General features: G+C 28.3%; 1 protein-coding gene across 5 annotated transcripts in view; it reads right to left on the reverse strand.

The window, feature by feature from the left end:
* LOC128864120 (uncharacterized) overlaps positions 1-20,500 on the reverse strand; it is an 89,900-nt gene that overhangs the window by 44,842 nt on the left and 24,558 nt on the right. For 3 of the 5 annotated variants that reach the window (XM_054103629.1, XM_054103631.1, XM_054103632.1), the window contains exon 2: positions 4,835-5,653. The exons of 1 other annotated variant lie outside the window; for it this stretch is intronic. In XM_054103629.1, coding sequence (XP_053959604.1) covers positions 4,835-5,445 — 611 coding nt within the window. In that variant the 5' untranslated portion in view covers positions 5,446-5,653. Of the gene's footprint in view, positions 1-4,834; positions 5,654-15,017; positions 15,973-20,500 lie in introns of those variants that run through there. One more of the 5 variants, XM_054103630.1, reaches the window with a different exon arrangement.

The following is a 20,500-nucleotide window of genomic DNA, read 5'->3' on the forward strand; positions in this document are numbered from 1 at the left end:
AAAACAAAAAATACAAAAACAAAACAAACCAAAACAAGTACTAATAAAAAAACGAAGAAAAATAACAAAAAAAAAAAGAACAAAAATAAAAAACACATAAACAAAAAATAAAATAAACACAAAAAATAAGCAAAAAAAAAAACAAAAGAAAAACACAAAAAAGAAGAAGGATACAAAACAACAAAAAATACAAAACAACAGGCAAAAAAATGCAAAACAACAGACAAAAAATGCAAAACAAAACAACCCAAAAGAAAGGGCAAATAAAATAGAGCAACACAAATACAAAAAAAAAAACGGAAAAATTCAACAAAAAACGCAAAATATGCAACAAAAAGACGAAAAAAATACAACAAAAACCGCAAAATATGCAATAAAAGCACGAAAAAAATACAACAAGAAACGTAAAATATGCAACAAAAACACGAAAAAATACAATAAAAAACGCAAAATATGCAACAGAAACACGAAAAAAATACAACAAAAAGCCAAAACAACAACAGAAGATAAAGAATATCGGAACTCGACAGTACGCAGTCGGTTCTAAGTTACCGAAACGACCCAGATTTATATTCATCTAAGAACTGTCACTCCACATCAGCATTCCCCGTACATGTTATGAGGAATGTTTCTGCTGTTACAACAAGAACAGAGATAAACTTTTTTTTTTTTTTTTTTTGTTTTTTTAATTTTTAGAAAACCTTCTTTTAGTCTTAAAAAGAAAAAAGTTTTGTAAAATTATTCTCAGACTCCATTTGAAGAACTTCTGACAAATCATTCTAATAAGCAAAATGATACGCAAAATGCCTCGTCCTATTTTGAGCACAAAACAACTGTTACAACTGCTACGAGAAACGTGACAATGAAACTAATTAGCAGCTACTATATTCGTCGACTAAATAAATAATAGCAACAATAACGATCGATTCCAAAGTTCACAACCGAGAGCGTAAGAGCACAATCAAAATGGTGTTACAATCGAAACGAAACGAAACAATCTTTACCTTTAAAGGAAATCGTAAAACAATGCCTGCAACTATTTTCACAGAAGCTACATATGTACTTGTACAACAACAACAAGCGCAGTAACAACGATGAAAGCTCAACCGACCGCCAAAACGGAAGATCTATACAACTTTTGTGTCGCTGTCACCACCATTCGTCGATTAGCTGACTACTGAGTGTTGCTGCCGGTGGCGGCGGTATTGGTGTCGATGTCGGTTGCTGCTGTCAGCCAACAAACGCGGCTAGAATATTGATATGTGTCCGCCTGCCTCATCATCATCGTCCACATCATTAACAATAATATCATTTCATAAATATCACCACAATCATCTACATTCGACGCCGCATCAACGCATAGCATCGCACGGCGAAATAAATTAAACCAACTGACTGACTGACTATTATTTATTAATTATTTTGTATGCGAGGCGCGTATGTGGCAGCTAGTTATGTATGTATGTATGTATGCATGCATGTAAGCGCAAAACGCGTACGCGTGCGATTTAAAGATCAAGTTCAATGAAATGCAGACGTAGCTGCAGCCGCAGCAGGCAGAGACAAGTACAAAAAGCGAAAAAAAAACCAAAAATTAAAAACAAAAAAACAGCAAATAATTGCTATTTATGCACACTCGTGTGAGACATCGAGAAACCAGGCAAAAAATTAAAATAATGCAAACTTATTTAAAAACAGAAAAATAATTCAACAACCAAAACAGAAAAGATGAGCAGTATGCGAAAAATATATTAAAAACAGCAACAAGAAAAGTGAATTATGGTAAATTTAAAATAACGATGACAAAATTCAGCAGCGCACTACTGTTGCTGATCTGGCTGTTTTGTTGTTGCCGACAATGCAAACAAAATACGATTTTTTATACAAAGTGTAGAAATACAAAAATTTAGCAAAACACAAAATGCGCAAAAAAAACGGCATTTTTGCTCAAGTTACATTTTTGTTTTCTTTTTGTTACTGAGCCGCTGTGTAGTTTTTATGAATAACAAAGTGAGGCTTAAAAAGTGAACAATGAAAGCGTAAGATATGAAGTGTACGAGCACTTAGCGCAGTAAGGAAGTGGAGTGGTTGGAGCTGAATGACGAGCAGTAAATGAGCCAATTAAACTTTAAGTACTGATAAGGGGAGCCAACCAACAGGAGAAAAAAATTTTACTGATAAACACAGCAACCAGAAGAGTGACTGGCTGGCGCTTTTTAGTGAAAAATTATTTATATTTGTATTTAAACCGGCTTCAATGAATTAATAGATTGCTAATTGCATGATTTTTAGAAGATTCTTTATATTTTGTATTTATTTAATTTTTTGTAAATAAATTAATACATGAATTTTTAAATTTTAAAATAGAATTAAATTCATATTTTATTTTATTTAGAAAAAAATAAAATGCAATTTAGATTCAGATTTTATTTGTTATTAAAAAATTAAATTCATACTTTATTTAGAAAAAAATAAATGAAATTTAAATTCATATTTAGAAAAAAATAGAAATAAAATATGAATCTAAATTTCATTTATTCAGCACTTTCGGACTTAATTGTGTAAATTTTTTTTACCTACGAATTTAAAATTCCTTTGTTCTAATCTCTCTGAACCTTTATTGTCAAAAATATAGTTCTTTTTATTATTATTATTCATTATTATTATTCATTATTATAAATTTTTTTGTTAATAAATAATTTTTTTTTTTAAGAATTTACATCCAACTTTTTCACCTTTCCGTACTTTTTTCGTCAAAGACAAAAAAAAAGTAATATAATTTTTTCCACAATTAAGCGATTTCGGAACTGCTTACATTTTAGAACTTTATTTGCCTTTTGTTTATTGTTTTTGTCTAAATTTCGTTAAACTTTTGTTTTAAATTAAAAAAAATATAAATTTACATTCCATTCCATTATGTTTTGATGTGAAATTTTGAATTGAACGGAAAATAAAAAATTCCGAAATTGTTTTTAAATTTAATTTAAAAATTATTTGTTTCTAATCTATCCGTACCTGTTTTCCTAACAAAAACCAAAGTTTAATATAAATATAATTTTTTTCTTTTTGTTTTCAAAACTAAACCTGATTCGGTCTTGGAGATATTTTTTCAAAGCTTTATTTATGATGTTTATTTTTTCATTAATAAATTTTTTTTATGATTTTTCTTTTATTTCTTTTTTTTTTTAAGTCGAACAGATATTAAAATTAATATTCCCACGCCATTTTTTGCAAAAACAGAAACAAACAAATAATATAATTTTTTTCAAAATTCAAGCTTTTTATTTAAAAAGTTTAATTTTTTAAATCAATTTTTTTTTTATTTTAACTTTCATTTTATTTAATTATTTTTTGTATTCTCTTTGAACAATTTGTTATTTCATTCTCTTCTTTTGTAAATTTTCTTATTGAGAAGAAATTTTAAAAATTACTAAAAGAAATTTAAAAACTTAAATCTGATTTGTTTGTTTCATTTTTTTTTTAATCCTTGCATTTAATTTTTTAATTTTATTTTTTTTATTTTGATTTTATTTTTGTTTTTAATTTTGATTTGATTTTTAATTTTGATTTCAAATTCAAATAGTTTGAATTCAATTTTTGTTTTAATTTTTATTATGTTTTATTAATAAAATTTTTCAAAACTGTTTTTAATCTTTGTATTTAATTTTTTTATATTTTTTTTATACTTTTTTTTAATTTTGATTTTAATTTTTGATTAAACTTTATTTTTTAATTTTGATTTTTTTTTTATTTTGGTTTTTTTTTTAAATTTTGATTTTACTTTTCTTTTTTTTTAATTTTGATTTTATTTTTTAATTTTGGTTTTACTTTTTTTTAATTTTGATTTTAATTTTTTTTTTTTAATTTTGATTTTAGTTTTTTTTTTTTAATTTTGATTTTATTTTATTTATTTTTTTTTTTAATTTTGATTTCAAAATGTTTTCTTGTTTAGTTTTTAATTTCAATTTTTTGTTTTAATTTTGGTTATGTTTTATTAATAAATATTTTTTAAACTTTTTTCAATATTAATATTTAATTTTTTTATATTTTTCTTTTACACTATTTTTTTTTAATTTTGATTTTAATTTTTTATTTAAACTTTTTTTTTTATTTTTTTAATTTTGATTTTTTTTTTTTAATTTTGATTTTACTTTTTTTTTAATTTTGATTTTACTTTTTTTTAATTTTGATTTTACTTTTTTTTTAATTTTGATTTTAATTTTTTTTAACCTTTTTGTTTAATTTTGATTTTAATTTTTTTTTACCTTTTCTTTTAATTTTGACTTTAATTTTTTTTTAATTTTGATTTAAACTTTTTTCACTTTCTTTAATAATTTTGTAATACTAATTTCATACATTAAAGTGTCGTTTTCTTTTTTGTGGAATTTCGGGGAAAAAATTACAAAAAAATTCTATATTTAAAACTCTTTTTTTCAAGTAACTTTTCCATACCTTTCGAAAATATCAATTTCATTTCACTATTAAACCTGGTTTAAAAAAATATATATCTCACTTCTGTGTATTTAATGTATTTCGGGCATACATTTTTTTAATTCTGATGAGAATTGTAGAGAAAGTTGTAGTCAAACAAATAGATCAAGTGTCGCAAAACGAATGAAGATATGACATTAATTTAAGTATGATATAAGTACATTAATTCCCTACTCTCAAATTAACTATGCTTAAATCTGCCGGGTTAAACTTTGTAGGGAACTGATTTTCGAAAATATAAACTTGTCACTCATTGCAAAATCAGAAGGAAGAAATAATAACAGTCAATAGTATAATCAAAATATTTTCTATAAAACAATAATCGATTCAATCGTAAACATACCGAAAGAATAGCTGCGTTTGATCCGATGGCGTCTCGCGCAAATGGTGCACATTCAGCGTTTGTGGGCGCAAGTGACCGGCTGGCATGAGCGCCGAGGTGCTGCTGCTGCGGAAGGTGGTTGTAACGGTCATGGTTGTATTTTTATTATTTGCCTTATTGCCTTTCTCATTGTTACATGCTGCCGGACAGGCGCAACGCAGCTGCACCGTCTGCTCATCTGCGTCCTCTACCGCCTTCTCGTCGTGGCCATCCTCAATGTCATCCGCCTCATCGGCGCTAATATTTTTCGCACGCTGCTTACTAACCAACGTCAATTCACCATTTGTTTTCACTTTGGCAGCCACTTTCTTGCCGCCACCACCACCAACACATTGCGGCAAATGTAATGCCTTCAAGGCCGAATTGAAAAGCTGCTCAACATTGTTGCTTGAATTATGGCAACTTTTAGAGCTGCCCACAAAGCTCTTGCTAGGAGAAGCGCCACCACTACCCTCCCCACTAATGCCATTTAACAGCTTAACTGTGGTTTTTGTTGGTGCTAACGGTTTATTTGCGGTCATTGCGGCGGTGCAGCTGCTGCTGTTGCATGATTTGGTGGCATGTAAAGCCATCGTTTTGTCTCGCAGTCGCTTGTCGATGGACAGTAGAGCAGTGTTGCTGATTTATTGTCACTTGTTAGGCGTGTTGCAGCCGCTCGCTGGCTTGCACTCTCTCGCTCTCTCACTGGCGTCACTTTATACCGTTATTTTATGTTGCAGGCGCTGCTCAATTCACTTAACTATGTTGCCGTTGACATTTTTCTTGCATTGCTTTTGTGAGCTGCGTAAATCGAAATTTAATTGTGGAGGTTTGGGGTGCAGGATGTTTTTGTTGTTGGCAAATTGAGCATGTGTGAAACGGAAACAGTGTTGTTTACATTTTTTTTTTTTGTGTTGTTTTCATTGTATAGGTAAGTGGGTTGTTGGAGTTTATTTTTGTTTATGCCAAGGTGAAGGATGGACGACGACAAAAGAAGCATAGAAAAAGAAAAGAAATAAAAAACACAAAAGATATAAAATTAAAATTTGTACAAATACATACATACAGACATATTGTAATAAAAACAAAAATTCTTGGCAAATTTTCAAAAGTAAAACGCATACAAAAGAAAATAATATAAAAGAGCTCACGTAGGATATAAATATGTTTTATAAATTTCAATGTGCTAAATTTACAGTATTGTGCAAAATATATGTAACATTATTTTAATTAGTCTTTTTCGTAATAAATTTTTACTTATTTTTTGAATGCCGTCAATGGGCGATAACCAAACATTTATCTCGCTCTATCTCTCTTTTTCTCTCTATCTCTTTCCCTCTCTATCTCTCTCTCTCTTTCTCTCTCTATCTCTTTCCCTCTCTATCTCTCTCCCTCTCTCTCTCTTTCTCTCTCTATCTCTTTCCCTCTCTATCTCTCTCCCTCTCTCTCTCTCTTTCTCTCTCTAACGACGCAACACTTAAACCAAATGATAGATTTATCAGGTTTGCTCATTAAGTATGGTGAAAAAGAAAATTGTGAGGGGAACTTTGGCTACCACGTCACTTGGACATTCGGTAGCCGAATTCCGCACGATTCATTCACACATATTCACATACATTCACACACTCGTCCAATCACTCGTTGTTCAGACGGCAACGAAGTGTCATTGGTTGATTCTCTTCGTATACCAACACAATCTCAGTTTTTTTGTAAACACACCCTTAGTGACGTCAGCCTTTCTGCTGATTCTGCCAAATTCGCTGAGTGCCGAATAACGGTCTGCTAAAAAGCACACCTCTAAACACCTTTTCACTATGCACTGAAACAGGGTGTAGCATTCTTATATGGAAGAAAATCTACAGTATTTTGTAGTCACTTAAAACTTGCCCTTTGTTATACTAGAATTGAAGGGGCTGTAAAACTGCATATCTAGAAAAATGCTAAAAATTCTGGTTAATATTTTGAAAGAAATTTCTGAAAATTGTGTATAATTGTATAACAATTTTATTTTTTTTTATAAACACACCTCAAGTGACGTCAGCCCCTCAACTGATTCTATGAAATTCGCAGAAAGACGAATTATTTTCACCAGCACAAAAAAAAATTGTCAAAAATCAACGGTAATTTGCAGTCACTTAAAACTAGCACTTTGTTATACTAGAAATCTATGGGCAATAAAACTGCATATCCAAAGAAATTCTAAAAATTCTAGTTAAAAAGTTAAAGTATCAAAACTTTTGAAAATTGTGTGTAAATTTTGAAATTTTGTGTTAGATGGCTTTAGTTGTAGTAGGAACCATATTTTTACAAAAAAAAACTGTGGTGTTTTTACAATTTACAACTGGGTATATATGAGAAGAAATAGTAGGGGTACGAATTAATACTAGTTACGGCAAAAAATAGAACCAATTTTTAATTTCTCTAGGATTTAAAATACTAGATCTACAAAATTTATTCAAAAATAATTAAATAAAATTAGTTTCCTGTCAGTAAAACGTCCAAAATAGCAGTTTCACTTACAATTGCAAATGTTTTTCACACTACTGTAGGCATGTGAGCTGCCTCTCCATACAAACAAATTTAGTATTATTATTATTATAAGTTCGGCCCTCTAGCCAAATGGTTTGGTACGTAACTACCAATCGGGAGTGCGTAGGTTCGAATCTCCGTGCATGCAAGCAGCAAAATGATAGATATAGCAAGCAATGGCAAACCTCCATGCGTATTTCTGCCATGAAGAAGCTCCTCATAGAAAAACCAAAGCCGTTCGGAGCGCGCTTGAAACTGTAGATCCCTCGGTCTCTCCATTTATGGAACAAAATCAAGACGCATGCGACAAATAGTAGGACGAGCTCGGACAAACACCCAATAGGAGTGTACGCGCCAATTATTTATTTAGTTTTATTAAGAGAAAAATAATAATGCAATTATAAAGCAATTATAAAGCAATTATTTGAAGAGAAGCCTCAGTAGGCTTTCGGCTTAAAGAAAGGTCTTTCACGAAAACATTTTGGCGCAACATAGAAAAATGTTAACTGCAGTGATTTGCATTAAAAATTCTTAAAAAATCAAAAAAATTGCATTCAAACTTAATTTTTAAACGGATTCGCTCACAAATGGCACTGTAATGAGCCAAAATATTTTGGTTGCAGTACAAAAACCTATTAAATTTGATGATTCGCTTGGAAACACAGCCAGTATTTTTGCGAGACACCTTAATGCATATTTGTCTATTTCTAGCCTCAGCTACATAAAAGCGTAAAAATGTGTGTTGGTGGAGGAAAGAATAAATAAGAATTAAGCGTCAAAAAACAATTTCGACTTAAGTTGGAGCAACGAGCAACGACAACAGTGAACGCGTCGCTATTGTGGGCGGGGCCGCCGACATTTGGCCAGCTGGGAATTTGCGACATTCCTCGTTGAAATGCCTATAACCGGCAATCAACCAGTGACGCCAATGACAAAAAAAGAATATAAATATTTTTGTTGTGATATTTTTAATTATGATTTATTTTCGATGGCTGAGATAATTAAATATTTTAATGTAAAAGTTGTGTGATTTTAAGCACAATTTGTTCGTTTTTCATGTGTATTGATGAAAGTACTGCGTTATTCGTGATGCCACACCGATTGGCAATGGTTGAGCGAATCTCATGTACTGAATTCGTTTTTTTTTTTTGGCAAAAGCTCTGTTACACAAAGCCCTAAACGAGGCTCTGTTTTTTTAGAAGTATCGACAAGTATCCATAATAAGACTGCTGGGAGAATTCACATCACATTGAGTAGACGTTTCGCGACCTTAGTCTGTGCAAGACGCCACACCAACGGTAGAAAGTGATAGCATCTCAATTGACTCTTCCACCACGACTTACGCGTCCACGTTACCAGAATACCCTGGAATACCCGACTAAAACCTGTCATTCCATCAGTTATGCTCAAAATAGCACTGGGGGATGTTTAACGCTGTTAGATCAATAATAACAAAATCTCTTTTTGAAGAGAAGAAAAATGAGAAAAGACATCAAGAAGGCCCATAAGGATCAGAGGCTATATTAAGTGAATTCAAAACACCATAAATATTCAGCTTTCTTCCGAGGAGCGCATAATTTTATTTTTCGATCTTTTTCTCGTCCAAAGTTTTGCAATCAGAATTTTCAGCAGGCACGGAAGCGATGATTCATAGAATTATGACTGTATTTTCTCACAAAGCCTAACTTTTTGTTGCAAGGACGATGTAGGACCCGGTCGTAATGAGATAGACCATCTAACAGTATCTCATCGTCGGGTTGGGTTGAAAGAGAGAGAGAGAGAATAGTTAGGTGAGTGGATTTAAAGCGGCCTGTGAATAAGTACTTAGTGTCATGCGAGATACCTTTCCATGCCGGACGTATGTTTAATATGTCTGGATTAATTCTTATTTGGTAGAAGTCTAACCTACTACAACATCCTGAAGGCAAATGTGCCGAGATAACACAAAATACAACTGAACCTCTTCGTAGTTGGACTCCAATGAAAGAAATGGGCATAGTCGCCTCGCTGTGCAGATGCTGTAAGGCAAACATCAGGAGGCATCCCGCTCTGTTCTCTTGGCAGTATCCAGCAAGTGTGGAGGCTCCTTCACTGCGATTACTTGTACTAGGTGCGACATAATTCAGAATCAGCTGTCTAATTCCTTTGAATGTAGCCAGCAACATTTCCTGGTATTGTCCCCAATTGTACTGGGGTTGGTGATTTGAGGACTTTGTTGCGGTTTTCGATTTTAGTGGCTATTGCGGTTGAATGCGTTGAGAAGGTTGAGGTATTGGTGTGCCATCCGCTTTAACCTTTAGCCGTACTTTGAACTCCTTTGCTCGGTTGGAGAATAGGCTTGCGATGGATTTAGTGCGGGAAAGTTTGAGATTCCTCGCAGTGAAGAACACAAGCCACCGATGGCATTGCCGGACGACATTGTCGTGCCATCGTCAGCATATGAGATCATAGAAATCCCTTTGTTGGTTGAGGAAGCTTCGAGATGTGGAAGTGGAAAAGCACGAGTAAAAGGACACCACCCTGCGGGATTCCTTGCTTTTAAACTCCTTGTTTTGAGATTTTATCTGAAAATATTACTGACGAATGCCTGAATCTTATTCCAGAGAGATTCCTCTCTTCACCGCTGCTTTTAGGCATTTGGGATATAATGTAAGTATGTTTTCTATTTAAACTGTAACCAGACTGGAATAAGAGCACAACTGATCGCAACAGTAGATGGTTCAATAAACTACACCTCATTTGGGTCACTTGTCTTAGTTGTACGAGAAAAGCTACACTGGTACGCCGTCAGCTACGCATGGCCTGCTACTTAGCGAATAGAATAAAAGAGATAAACCAATTGTGACTATTCTAAAATCTAAGTAGATAAATTTGTTCGAAAATTAATCGAAAACGATTTTATAGAAATGTACTTATAAACAGCCATTGTTGATGATAAGGTCCTAAATTTATGAACATTTATTTAGCAGCTTAAATGCTGTTAGCGGCATACCTATGTTGTTTTTTTTTTTACGAACAGTCTCTTGGGCGCAAATCGCTTCAAAATAGTGGTCGGGGGAGGGTTGGTTATTATTCTTATATTCTTGCAATCAACGCAAATTTTTTTAATTGCACATTTTTGTTTTTAAGAGTCCTATTCTTATCACTATGTGTTTTAAATGAACTTTGTTTTGATCACATGAGATTTCTTGCCATCAACATTTGATTTTATGGCAGCACGTTTTTATGCACACACGAAGACACAAACACTTCAGTCTATTGGTGTCTGCGAAACGCCAAAAAAAAGTATAAGTTTTAAGAAAAATACAACACAAAGTGACAGAAATAAAAAAAATTGCATTTTATAGATTGAAGAAATAAAATAAATTAAAATAAAATAAAATAAAAAAAACGAAAAAAAGATTAAAATAAAAATTTAGCTGCATATATGAATATGTATACGTTGACATAAAAATAATTTTAAGAAACACAAAAAAGTGTCAAAAACAAATCATTAATCTGAAGAAATGCTAATACAAATTGACGCCTACTCTAGGCGCATAAAAAGTGCCACTTTTTATAATCACACAAGAAAATATGACATAAAAAAATTTGTAAATTTATAAATAAATTTTATAAAAAAATATTTAACAAAGAATTTGAAAAACTCAAGCAAATATAAGAATATAAAATCAGCTCCTCATGCGAACAGCGCCCGTCAACGGACATTTTTTTGAACACGACAAAAGCATTCAAACCATGGGTGACCGACCGGCTATGGGGGCTTTTGCTGTATATGAGTTTGGTATTTATATTTGTTATATTTATACTTTTATTTATATAAATTTAATTGTATTAAAATGAATTATTAATTATTGATTTTATTTAAGGGAGGGGTCTAGGGTTTGAGCATTTTTTTTAATGAATTTTTGAGACTTTGCTTTAGAGATATGAATAGTAAAAATGTATTTAAACTTTTTGTACATTATAAAGCATCATTTCAACAATATTGTACTAAATTTTTGTAAGAAAATATCGGGAAATAAGCCGGTGAGGTAACTTTTCCGAAAACGCCTTTTCCAAAAGGTGATTTGCGGTGACTATCGTATCTAGTTGTAGAATCACCTGAAATAAAAAAAACAGAATTATTTGGTTAAATTATCACCAAAACCTCCCCCCCACTGGCTCCGATTTTTTTTTTTTCATTTTTACGTTGCCAGCGCGTTTTTAAAGCAAAAAGTGCGATTTTCACTGATTTTTTCGCTGTATAAGTGGAAACCGCCCTTAATGTAAAACAAAAAAGTGAAAAATCTCTCAGTGGGGGGGAGGTATTTTATATATAGAAGTTGTATACCAAATTTGAAAAGGATCGGTTAAATATTGTTGAAGTTCTAATAGTCACGGACTTTGAAAAAGTGGTTTCGAGAAAAACGCGTTTGAAAAAAACGCTCCGCTCCAAACGCTCGCAGCTGTCGCAGAGGAGTGGGGACAAAAACATCTATAACTCCAAAAGTTTTGCTCCGATTGAGCTGAAATTTTGGGGCAATATTTTTGAGATGATTTACTATAAGAAAAAGCTATTTCCAAAAAATCGATTTTTTGAAAGTCAAACCCTAGACCCCTCCCTTAAATAAGCTGAACAAATTATAAAAATTGACGAAAATTATGCCTTTAGAGTGAAAATAAAAAAAAAAATCGTGATAAAAATAAATAAAAGTTTGTTTGTGGATAATTGAAATAAAAAAACGCGATTTACACAAACAAATAATTCAAATTAAACTAAAATGTTTTAAGCTATGAGTTCAAAAAACAAATTTAAGAAATAAATAACTAAATAAAGATAAAAATGATATATTCGTATGTACGTACATCGCGCATCAAAACGGTAACACATCAACATTTTGAGCAGTTTTGACTATATTTCTTCTTTTTTTAATATTCGTTATTATTTCATAAAACTGTAGAAAAATCCTAAAAACAATTCATTACATTAGAGTTTCTGGATAGATTCTTGGTATGCAGTTTTATAGTTTATTAATTTTTAGCATCAAAAATTGCAAGTTTCAAGTTCCTGCGCGTGTCCCCTATATGAAAATTTCGCGAATTCGTTATATGGAGAAAATGCGAAACCCAGTCAATAGAAAAAAGTATATTAGAGAAATCAAAAAAAAAAAAAAAATACATACATACATAGATAATAAGAAAATGTTTATGATTGTAAGAATATGGCAACCCAATTCTATTGGCATAATTTCCATAATTCCTTATATCGCATTTTGAATACAGCCTTCTTAGCGTTAACAAGTGTGTTTGGCTTACTGTCGGAATGTGAATATGGTAACATAACCAAACAATGATCGAATAAAATTTAAACAAATTATTCAAAAAAAAAAATTAAAAAATATTATTGTAAATAAAATTATCAAATTAAAGCATAAACAAAAAATGGTATGGTACTTTAACTGGTGCTAATAAAAATATCTAATAAAGATAGTTGGGTTTCGTAAGTTTAACAAATATTCTGAAGAAAAATAAACACCCGTGTATAATAAATAAATATTATTAAATTTTAAGAGACAAAAACTTCAAGAAATATACTAAAATTCATAAAAAGTAATTATAGATACGAATTAAGCCCTGAACATTTTTTAAAACCGAGTAATTTTAAATTAAAAAAAAATAAAATTATTTAAAATAAAAAATTAATTATTAAAATTAAAACAAAAAAATTAAATAGAATTTAAGAAATAAAAATTAAAAATGAACTCAAAACAACTAAATTAAATTTAAAAAAATTAAACCGAAATTAAAAAAAAAATAGTTTAAATCAAGAAAAAATTGGAAAGTAAACAAAAATGTTATTAAAACTAAAAAAAAAAAATGATTAAAATTAAAAAAGAAAATTATTTAAAATTAAAAAAAAATTAATTAAATTAATAAAGCAAAATAAAAATACAAAAACTAATTAAAATTAAAACAATATATTAAAATTTAGAAATTTTAAAGTTAAAAAAACTAAACTAAAATTAAAAAAAATTAGATAAACTTAAAAAGTAAAAAAAGAATATTAAATTTGAAACAATAAATTCAATTGAAAACAAGAAAAATAATTTTAATTAAAATATAGAAAAATTAAATTGAAATTAAAAAAAAAATTTACTAAAACTTAAGAACATTTAACTTAAATAAAAATAAAAATAAATAAAAAGTAAAAAACAATTACTAAAATTAAACAAACTTAAAAAAATTCAAATACATGTTCATATTAAAAAAAAAAACGAAAATTTAAAAGGCAATAAATTTAAGAACTTGAAATTCAACAGCATACATTTAAAAATTATAAAAAAAATGAAGGCTTGGTACTTAAAAAAAAAAAATATAACTTATAATTAAAAAAACAATAACAACAAAAACAAAAATAAAAACAGAAAATAATAATTTGAGATTAAAAAACATTAAAGTGAAATTAAAAAAAAAAAATAAAAATTTATATTCAAAAAGTTAAATTAAAATTACAAAAAAAACATTCATTAAAAATAAAAACAGAAATTAAATTGGACTTAAAAAAAGTATTAAAATTAAAATTTTAAAAAATTTAAATATACGTAAAAACAGTACAAACTTCTCCCTTTCAGATCCATGGCTAAAGTACGTGTGAAAATTTCAAAAAAAAAATTGTATGAGTTAAAACAAAATTAAGCTCTTAAACAAAATTTCACTTCTTGTAACGAAAGAAAAAATCTACAATATATATTTTTTTTGTAATACTTCTCCTCTTAAACAGCACTTAATCAAATTTCAATTCATAAAAAAAATTCTCAACTCAGCACACCTCATTTTCACATATAAAAACATAGCCATTGGAACGCCGAACAATTCTGAAGTAAGTGTACTTTAATGATCGAAATATGTTAAAATTTTTTTAAAAATTGAGAGCAAGGAAAAAAAGAAAAAAAAACACAATCGCCTAATAAGGGTCAAATTTTCTGACGTTGCAAACAACCAAACATGTAAAAAATTCAACCCACATGTACAATTAAATGCGCCAGGCTCTGAAAGGTACAATGCGCGGCGACAACAAGAAAGAATTATAAAAACTTAAAATACTAATGTATTTTAAAAACTAAAAACTAAGAAGAATTTATAGTTCAAAACGCAAAATTTTAGAGTAGTTTTAAAAAATCAATAAAAATGCGACTAAACTTTTTTTTTAATTTAAAGATATGTATATATATTAAATAAAAAATAAAAACTTGGTTGTTCAATTTCAAATAAAAAAATCTTACAAATTTTAAGATACAATACACAAAATTAAAAAAATAGCGGCTGTTCAAAACATCAAAATTTCAGAACTTAAAATTGGCATATCTTAAAAATGGAAAAAGAACATATTTAAAACTTTGTAGTCAAAAGCACCACCGTTTTACACAATTTTTAAAATTAAAAAGTTATGGTTTAAATTATTTTTTTTTAACATATAAAAAATTAAAAACAAATAAAAAAATTTAAAACAAGTAAAAAAAAGTTTAAAACAAAATGGACCATAGAAAACAAAAACCAAACTATGAACACTTTTATAAAGTAAAAATAAAAAACCAATTAATTTTTTAATTAAAAAATTTTATAAAAAAAAATTTACACTTTTAAAAAATCTCACATTTTTAAGGCGTTTTTTCGCCTTTCGCTGCAAGCTGCTACGAAGAAGAAGAAGAAGTACAAGCTGCACACCACCACTACCAAACACTTGAGCAACAGCCACTTTTTTCTGCTATTGCAGAGGTATAGCAACCAGCAATAAAAACAACAACAAACGACGACTGGTTGGCTGTTAAATATAGAAATGATACACTACAAGAAAACGCGCGCGTCCTCCTTCGACAACAACAACAATAACAACTACAACGAAGACACAATGCAAACAAATTCAAGTCAACCAAAGCAGTAGCGCACCGACACCAATCACAAAAACAACAGCAACAACAACGAAATGAGCAATTTTTGCACTGCGCGCGCACAAAACAGCAAAATCGAATCGAATTAAACGATAATACCAAACAAAAGGAAACGTTTCAAGATGCAGAAGCAGAAGAAGAAGAAGCACAAAGATTGACTGACGATGAAATAAATATATCTGCGATGCGCGTTATGATTTTTATACGCGCGTAGCCGGCGAAGTCTGATGAGCGAATGATTTGCGCTAGGGAGAGTACCAAGCGCAAAAGTATAGCCACCAGACAGACAGACAACCAGCCAGCGAGCCGGCACGAATTAAAAACCAATTGTATGTATGTTTTTGCTCCCCGAGCTAAGCGTTTATCGGCTGCAAGTGATTGACAGCGGACCGGTTGGTGGTTGGTTGGTTGGTTGGTTGGTTGGTTGGTTGATTGGTTGGCTAGAGGATGGTTGCTTCTATCTATTAAATCTGCGCTTGATGACCACAACTCTGAGCGTTTGTAGAGTCGTCAGCTATACTTTTTTTAAATGGCTTACTAAATGACAATAAACTGACAATGGCCAGAGGCAGCAGCAACAACAAAAAATAACCACAATGTTTTGATTAAGAAGCAATCCAAACAGCAAATAAATGTCGTCTTCTTCTACCTCTGCGTTTTTTTTTTTTTTTAATTTTTTTTATTTCGTTTTTTTTTGTGGTTATGTTGTAAGCAAATGCTTAGTTGTTGTTATTAGTTTCCTGTTTATTGCTGGTTTTGTTGACGCAACAAAAAAGGCAACACGGCGAAAAAGAGAGCTTTCTAGCTTTAGACTATACAGGCGAGTGAGTAAGAGCCGATGTTGTTGTGCTGTTGTTTTTGTTTTGCCCCGTTTATGATGTTTTCGTGTAAAGTGTCATCTTCATCATCTAGTATTTGTATGTGCAGATGTATGTAAATCAAATTAGATTTGTTTTGCGAGTTGCGCGACGTATTGGAGCGAAAATAAAAACAACGCGCTTTCTCCACTACGCGCTCGACTGATTGCACGCTAGCTGATGTTGTTTTTCTGTTTCGCCGTTTGGCTATTTGTCATTTATTTTGCTGATATTTTTTGCTGGTCTTTCTATAATTTTCAAACTTAAATTTTTTATTGTATTTTATTAATACATAAATAAATATTATTTTTTATATCTATGTATTTGCTTATGCAGTACCAGTCCCAGTAGGAAATTTAGAGTCCTCACATGTTGAATATGGAGTTATGAAGGGTATTGGATGAAGGATACAGGATGACAGATCGAAGCTAAAAATTGTATACTAAAAACTTCTTAGAACTAATAAAAAGCCGAATACAAGATGGCGCAAAATTAATCATCCTATAAGAAGACTCATAATTTTTGCAAATGGTGTCACACGTCAAACTTATTTGACACTTGTAAACTATACAAGAAGATTTCCATCACTCAAAATCAATTTTTAGAATAACAAACAGTACATTTTACATAAATAAAAACAACTTAAAAAATTTAAAAAATCAGAAATACGCACAAACTTTCTATCCAAATTACAGTTTTTAAATCGAATTTTAAATTAAATTTTAAACATTTAAATAAAATTATAACTTGAAGTTTTGGTATGCAATTGTAAAGCTTAATAAATTTTGTGCAAGTTGAAAGTTGCTGAAAATTACGGTGTTGCCTATTTTCTTCATTTCTTCATTTTTCCTAGTTATATAGGAAAATACGCAACAGCGTCAAGGATAAAAATGATAAAAAATCAACGAGAGTTTTGAGCCACTTCAAACTTGCACTTTATTATACTAAAACTTAATGGGCTATAAAACTGCATATAAAAATTTTTTCTAAAAATGTTGATAAATTTGATAAAAACTCGTATTTGCATAAATTTTGTACAAAGTCTGAAACTTTGATTTATATAATATTTGTTTTAGAATTAACTATATTTTTATAAAAAATTAAAGAGAATTAAAATTTAAAAAATTATATTTTATAACAAATATAATTTACAAAAAATTATAAAAATTATAATTTATAAAAAATTGAAAACAAATATAAATTATATTATAAAACCATAATTTATAAAAAAATTTAAAACAAATATAATTTATAAAAAATTACAACAATCAGATTTTATAAAAATCATAAATAATAAAAAAATTTAAAACAAATATATTTTATAAAACATTATAAAAATCATAATTAATAAAAAAATTTAAAACAAATATAATTTATAAAAAATTATAAAAATTATAGTTTATAAAAAATTTAAAACAAATAGAATTTATAAAAAATTATAAAAATTATAATTTATAAAAAATTTAGAGCAAATATAATTTATAAAAAATTATAAAAATCATAATTTATAAAAAAATGTAAAACAAATAAAATTTATAAAAAATTATAAAAATTATAATTTATAAAAAATTTAAAGCAAATATAATTTATAAAAAATTATAATTTATAAAAAAATTATAATTTATAAAAAATTATAATTTATAAAAAATTATAATTTATAAAAAATTATAATTTATAAAAAATTATAATTTATAAAAAATGTAATTAATATTATGAAACGAAAGAGAAGTAGCCAGCCCTGTCCAAAATATTAATGTGCTACCTCGTCGTGTGGTGTATATTTTAGGTCACACAATAGCTATCCGTCATACAGGATTCAATACATGAAATATGCCGTTACTATGTGTTGATCCGTGTGGAGATTCAAAAGGGATATACTTGTGTACATACACACGTCTATAAAGGTATTCCTGTTTACAGGTCATGTGGTTTATCACCGAAGAGAAATTACATATTAGCTACCAACAACCAATAAAACAAAAGCGTACGAATAACAAAACAAAAAAAGGCATCTGCAAGTCTTTATAGATAAATTGACTACGGAATAACACTTCCAATTGGGTATATTTTCCAACACATTCACTAAGCTTACGTGTGTTGGTGCTGGTGCTGGCTAATTGACTGTAATCAATCAACATTCTAAGGCACAGCGTGTGCTCAGCTCAGCCGGAATTGTTTTCGTTGTCAATTTGCTGCTATTGACTCGGTCAGAAGAGGGTTACTTGTTGTTGCGTTTTTATTTATTAAAATAATATGTATTAGTAACGGCTAATAACATATTTATCAGGCTTAGTGGAAGGGATTATGTTCAATTAATTCTAATATCCAATTAGGTAAACAAAAGCTTACGAAAACAAGTGGCTAACAAGCTTTGGGTCAAGTTCAACTCCAAGGTTTAAACACTTAGACCGTAGGTGAATTAGGAAGTCGAATGTGGTTTTTTAGGTGAATAGTGCAATGTTCTTGGGATTAAAAACTTGTTTTTTAAGTTGAAAGATAGGGTTGAGGTAATTTTTTAGTTTTTTAAATATATTTAAAAAAACTGTACCAAAGCAATTATATTAAAATTCATTACAAAACTTAGTTAATATAATTCGTTGGAAGAATTTTGTATATTTAAATGATATTAATTTTAACGATTATTTGTAAAAGTGGATAGAATGGTATACACACACACACACACATATGTATCAGACGGATATCTAGACGGTGATCTAAGAAGCCAAATATTTAAGAATATTTAAACTGCGGAAGGCGGATTTTGCTTTTAACGCTGGCGATACAAATTTGTACTTTTCTCAGTAAATTTAAAAAATGACTATTAAAAGCCAAAGGGAATAAAAAAAAGTTTTAAGTAAAAGTTATTATTTTATTTTACTAATTTTTTTTTTAATTTTTTTATTATATTTTAAATTTTGCTTTTTCTTTAATTTTTTTTTTTATTTTTTTATATTCTGTTTTTATTTATTGGTTTTATTTTTTTATCTTATTTTTAATTTAATTTTAAATTTTAATTTTATTTTTTTAATTCTTAATTTTATTTTTTAATTTTTGTTTTTATTTTATTTTTTGTTTTTTGTAGATGTTTTTGGTTGTTTTCTTTTTGTTAAATTTTTTTTTATTTATTTTTTATTATTTTATTTGATTACTACTAAAAACCAATAAGAAACCAAAATGAAAACAAAATTTTTTATCAAACTATGTTAAACATTTTTTAAGTAACAATAAAATAATTTGTTTTTATTTTTATTTTTTGTTTTATTTTTTTTTTTAATTTTCTTTTTTAATTTTTTATTTTTATTTATTTATTTTTTTTTAATTCTTTCTTTTTAAATTTTTATATAGTTTTTTATTTATGGTTTTTATTTGTATTATCTTATTTTTAATTTATTTTTAATTTTATTTATTATTTTTAATTTTATTTTTTAATTTTTAGATTTGTTTTTTAGATTCTAATTTTTAATTTTATTGTTTACTGTTTAATTTTATTTTTTAATTTTAGTTTTTAGTTTTAAATTTTTGTTTTTATTTTATACTTTTTTTTTTCTTTTACTTTTTTCAGTTGTTTTCTTTCTGTTATATTTTTTTTTTTATTTAGTTTTTATTATTTTATTTGATTACTATTAAAAGCCCTTGGGAAACCAAAATGAAAAGAAATTTTTTTATTAAACTATTTTGTTAAACATTTTTTTAAGTAACACTGGAATAATTGTATTTTATTTTTTTTTTTATTTGTTTTTTACATTTTTTTAATATTTTTGTTTAATTTTTTTTTAATTTTTTTAAAATATTTTTTGTTAATTTTTTTTTTAATATATTTTTTAATTTAAAATTTTTTTTTTTTATTTTTTTTTTATTTTAATCTTTTTTTATTCTAATTTTTTCTAGTTTTAATTTTTTATTTTTATGTTATTTTTTTATTTAATTTTTTTTACTTTTGTGTTTTTTATTGTTCTTTTAAAAACATTTTTTTATTTTATTTTCTCCTTCACTCAGAACAATAATTTTTTTGTATTTAGTGAAAAAAAATTTCAAAGCAAATCTGGATGATTAGTTTTGTGCCTCCTAATACATAAAAAATATCTCCAACTCAACTGGATAATTCAACATAATTTACTGTAAAATGATAATTTCGCATGACAACACCTGTTAAAAAGAAGGGTAAATAAAACTGAAAAAAATGTTATGCCAAACAATCGAACTTTTAATTAAAAAAATACGTACGTCCATACATAAATTCTCAAAAAACAAAAACAAAAAAAAAAAAAATCGCGAACACAAAAAAATATGATGCTAATAAATTTTAGCAACAAACTCGCGTGGACACTGAT

Source organism: Anastrepha ludens, chromosome 5 (assembly GCF_028408465.1).
Source record: "Anastrepha ludens isolate Willacy chromosome 5, idAnaLude1.1, whole genome shotgun sequence".
Classification (NCBI taxonomy): Eukaryota; Metazoa; Arthropoda; class Insecta; order Diptera; family Tephritidae; genus Anastrepha; species Anastrepha ludens.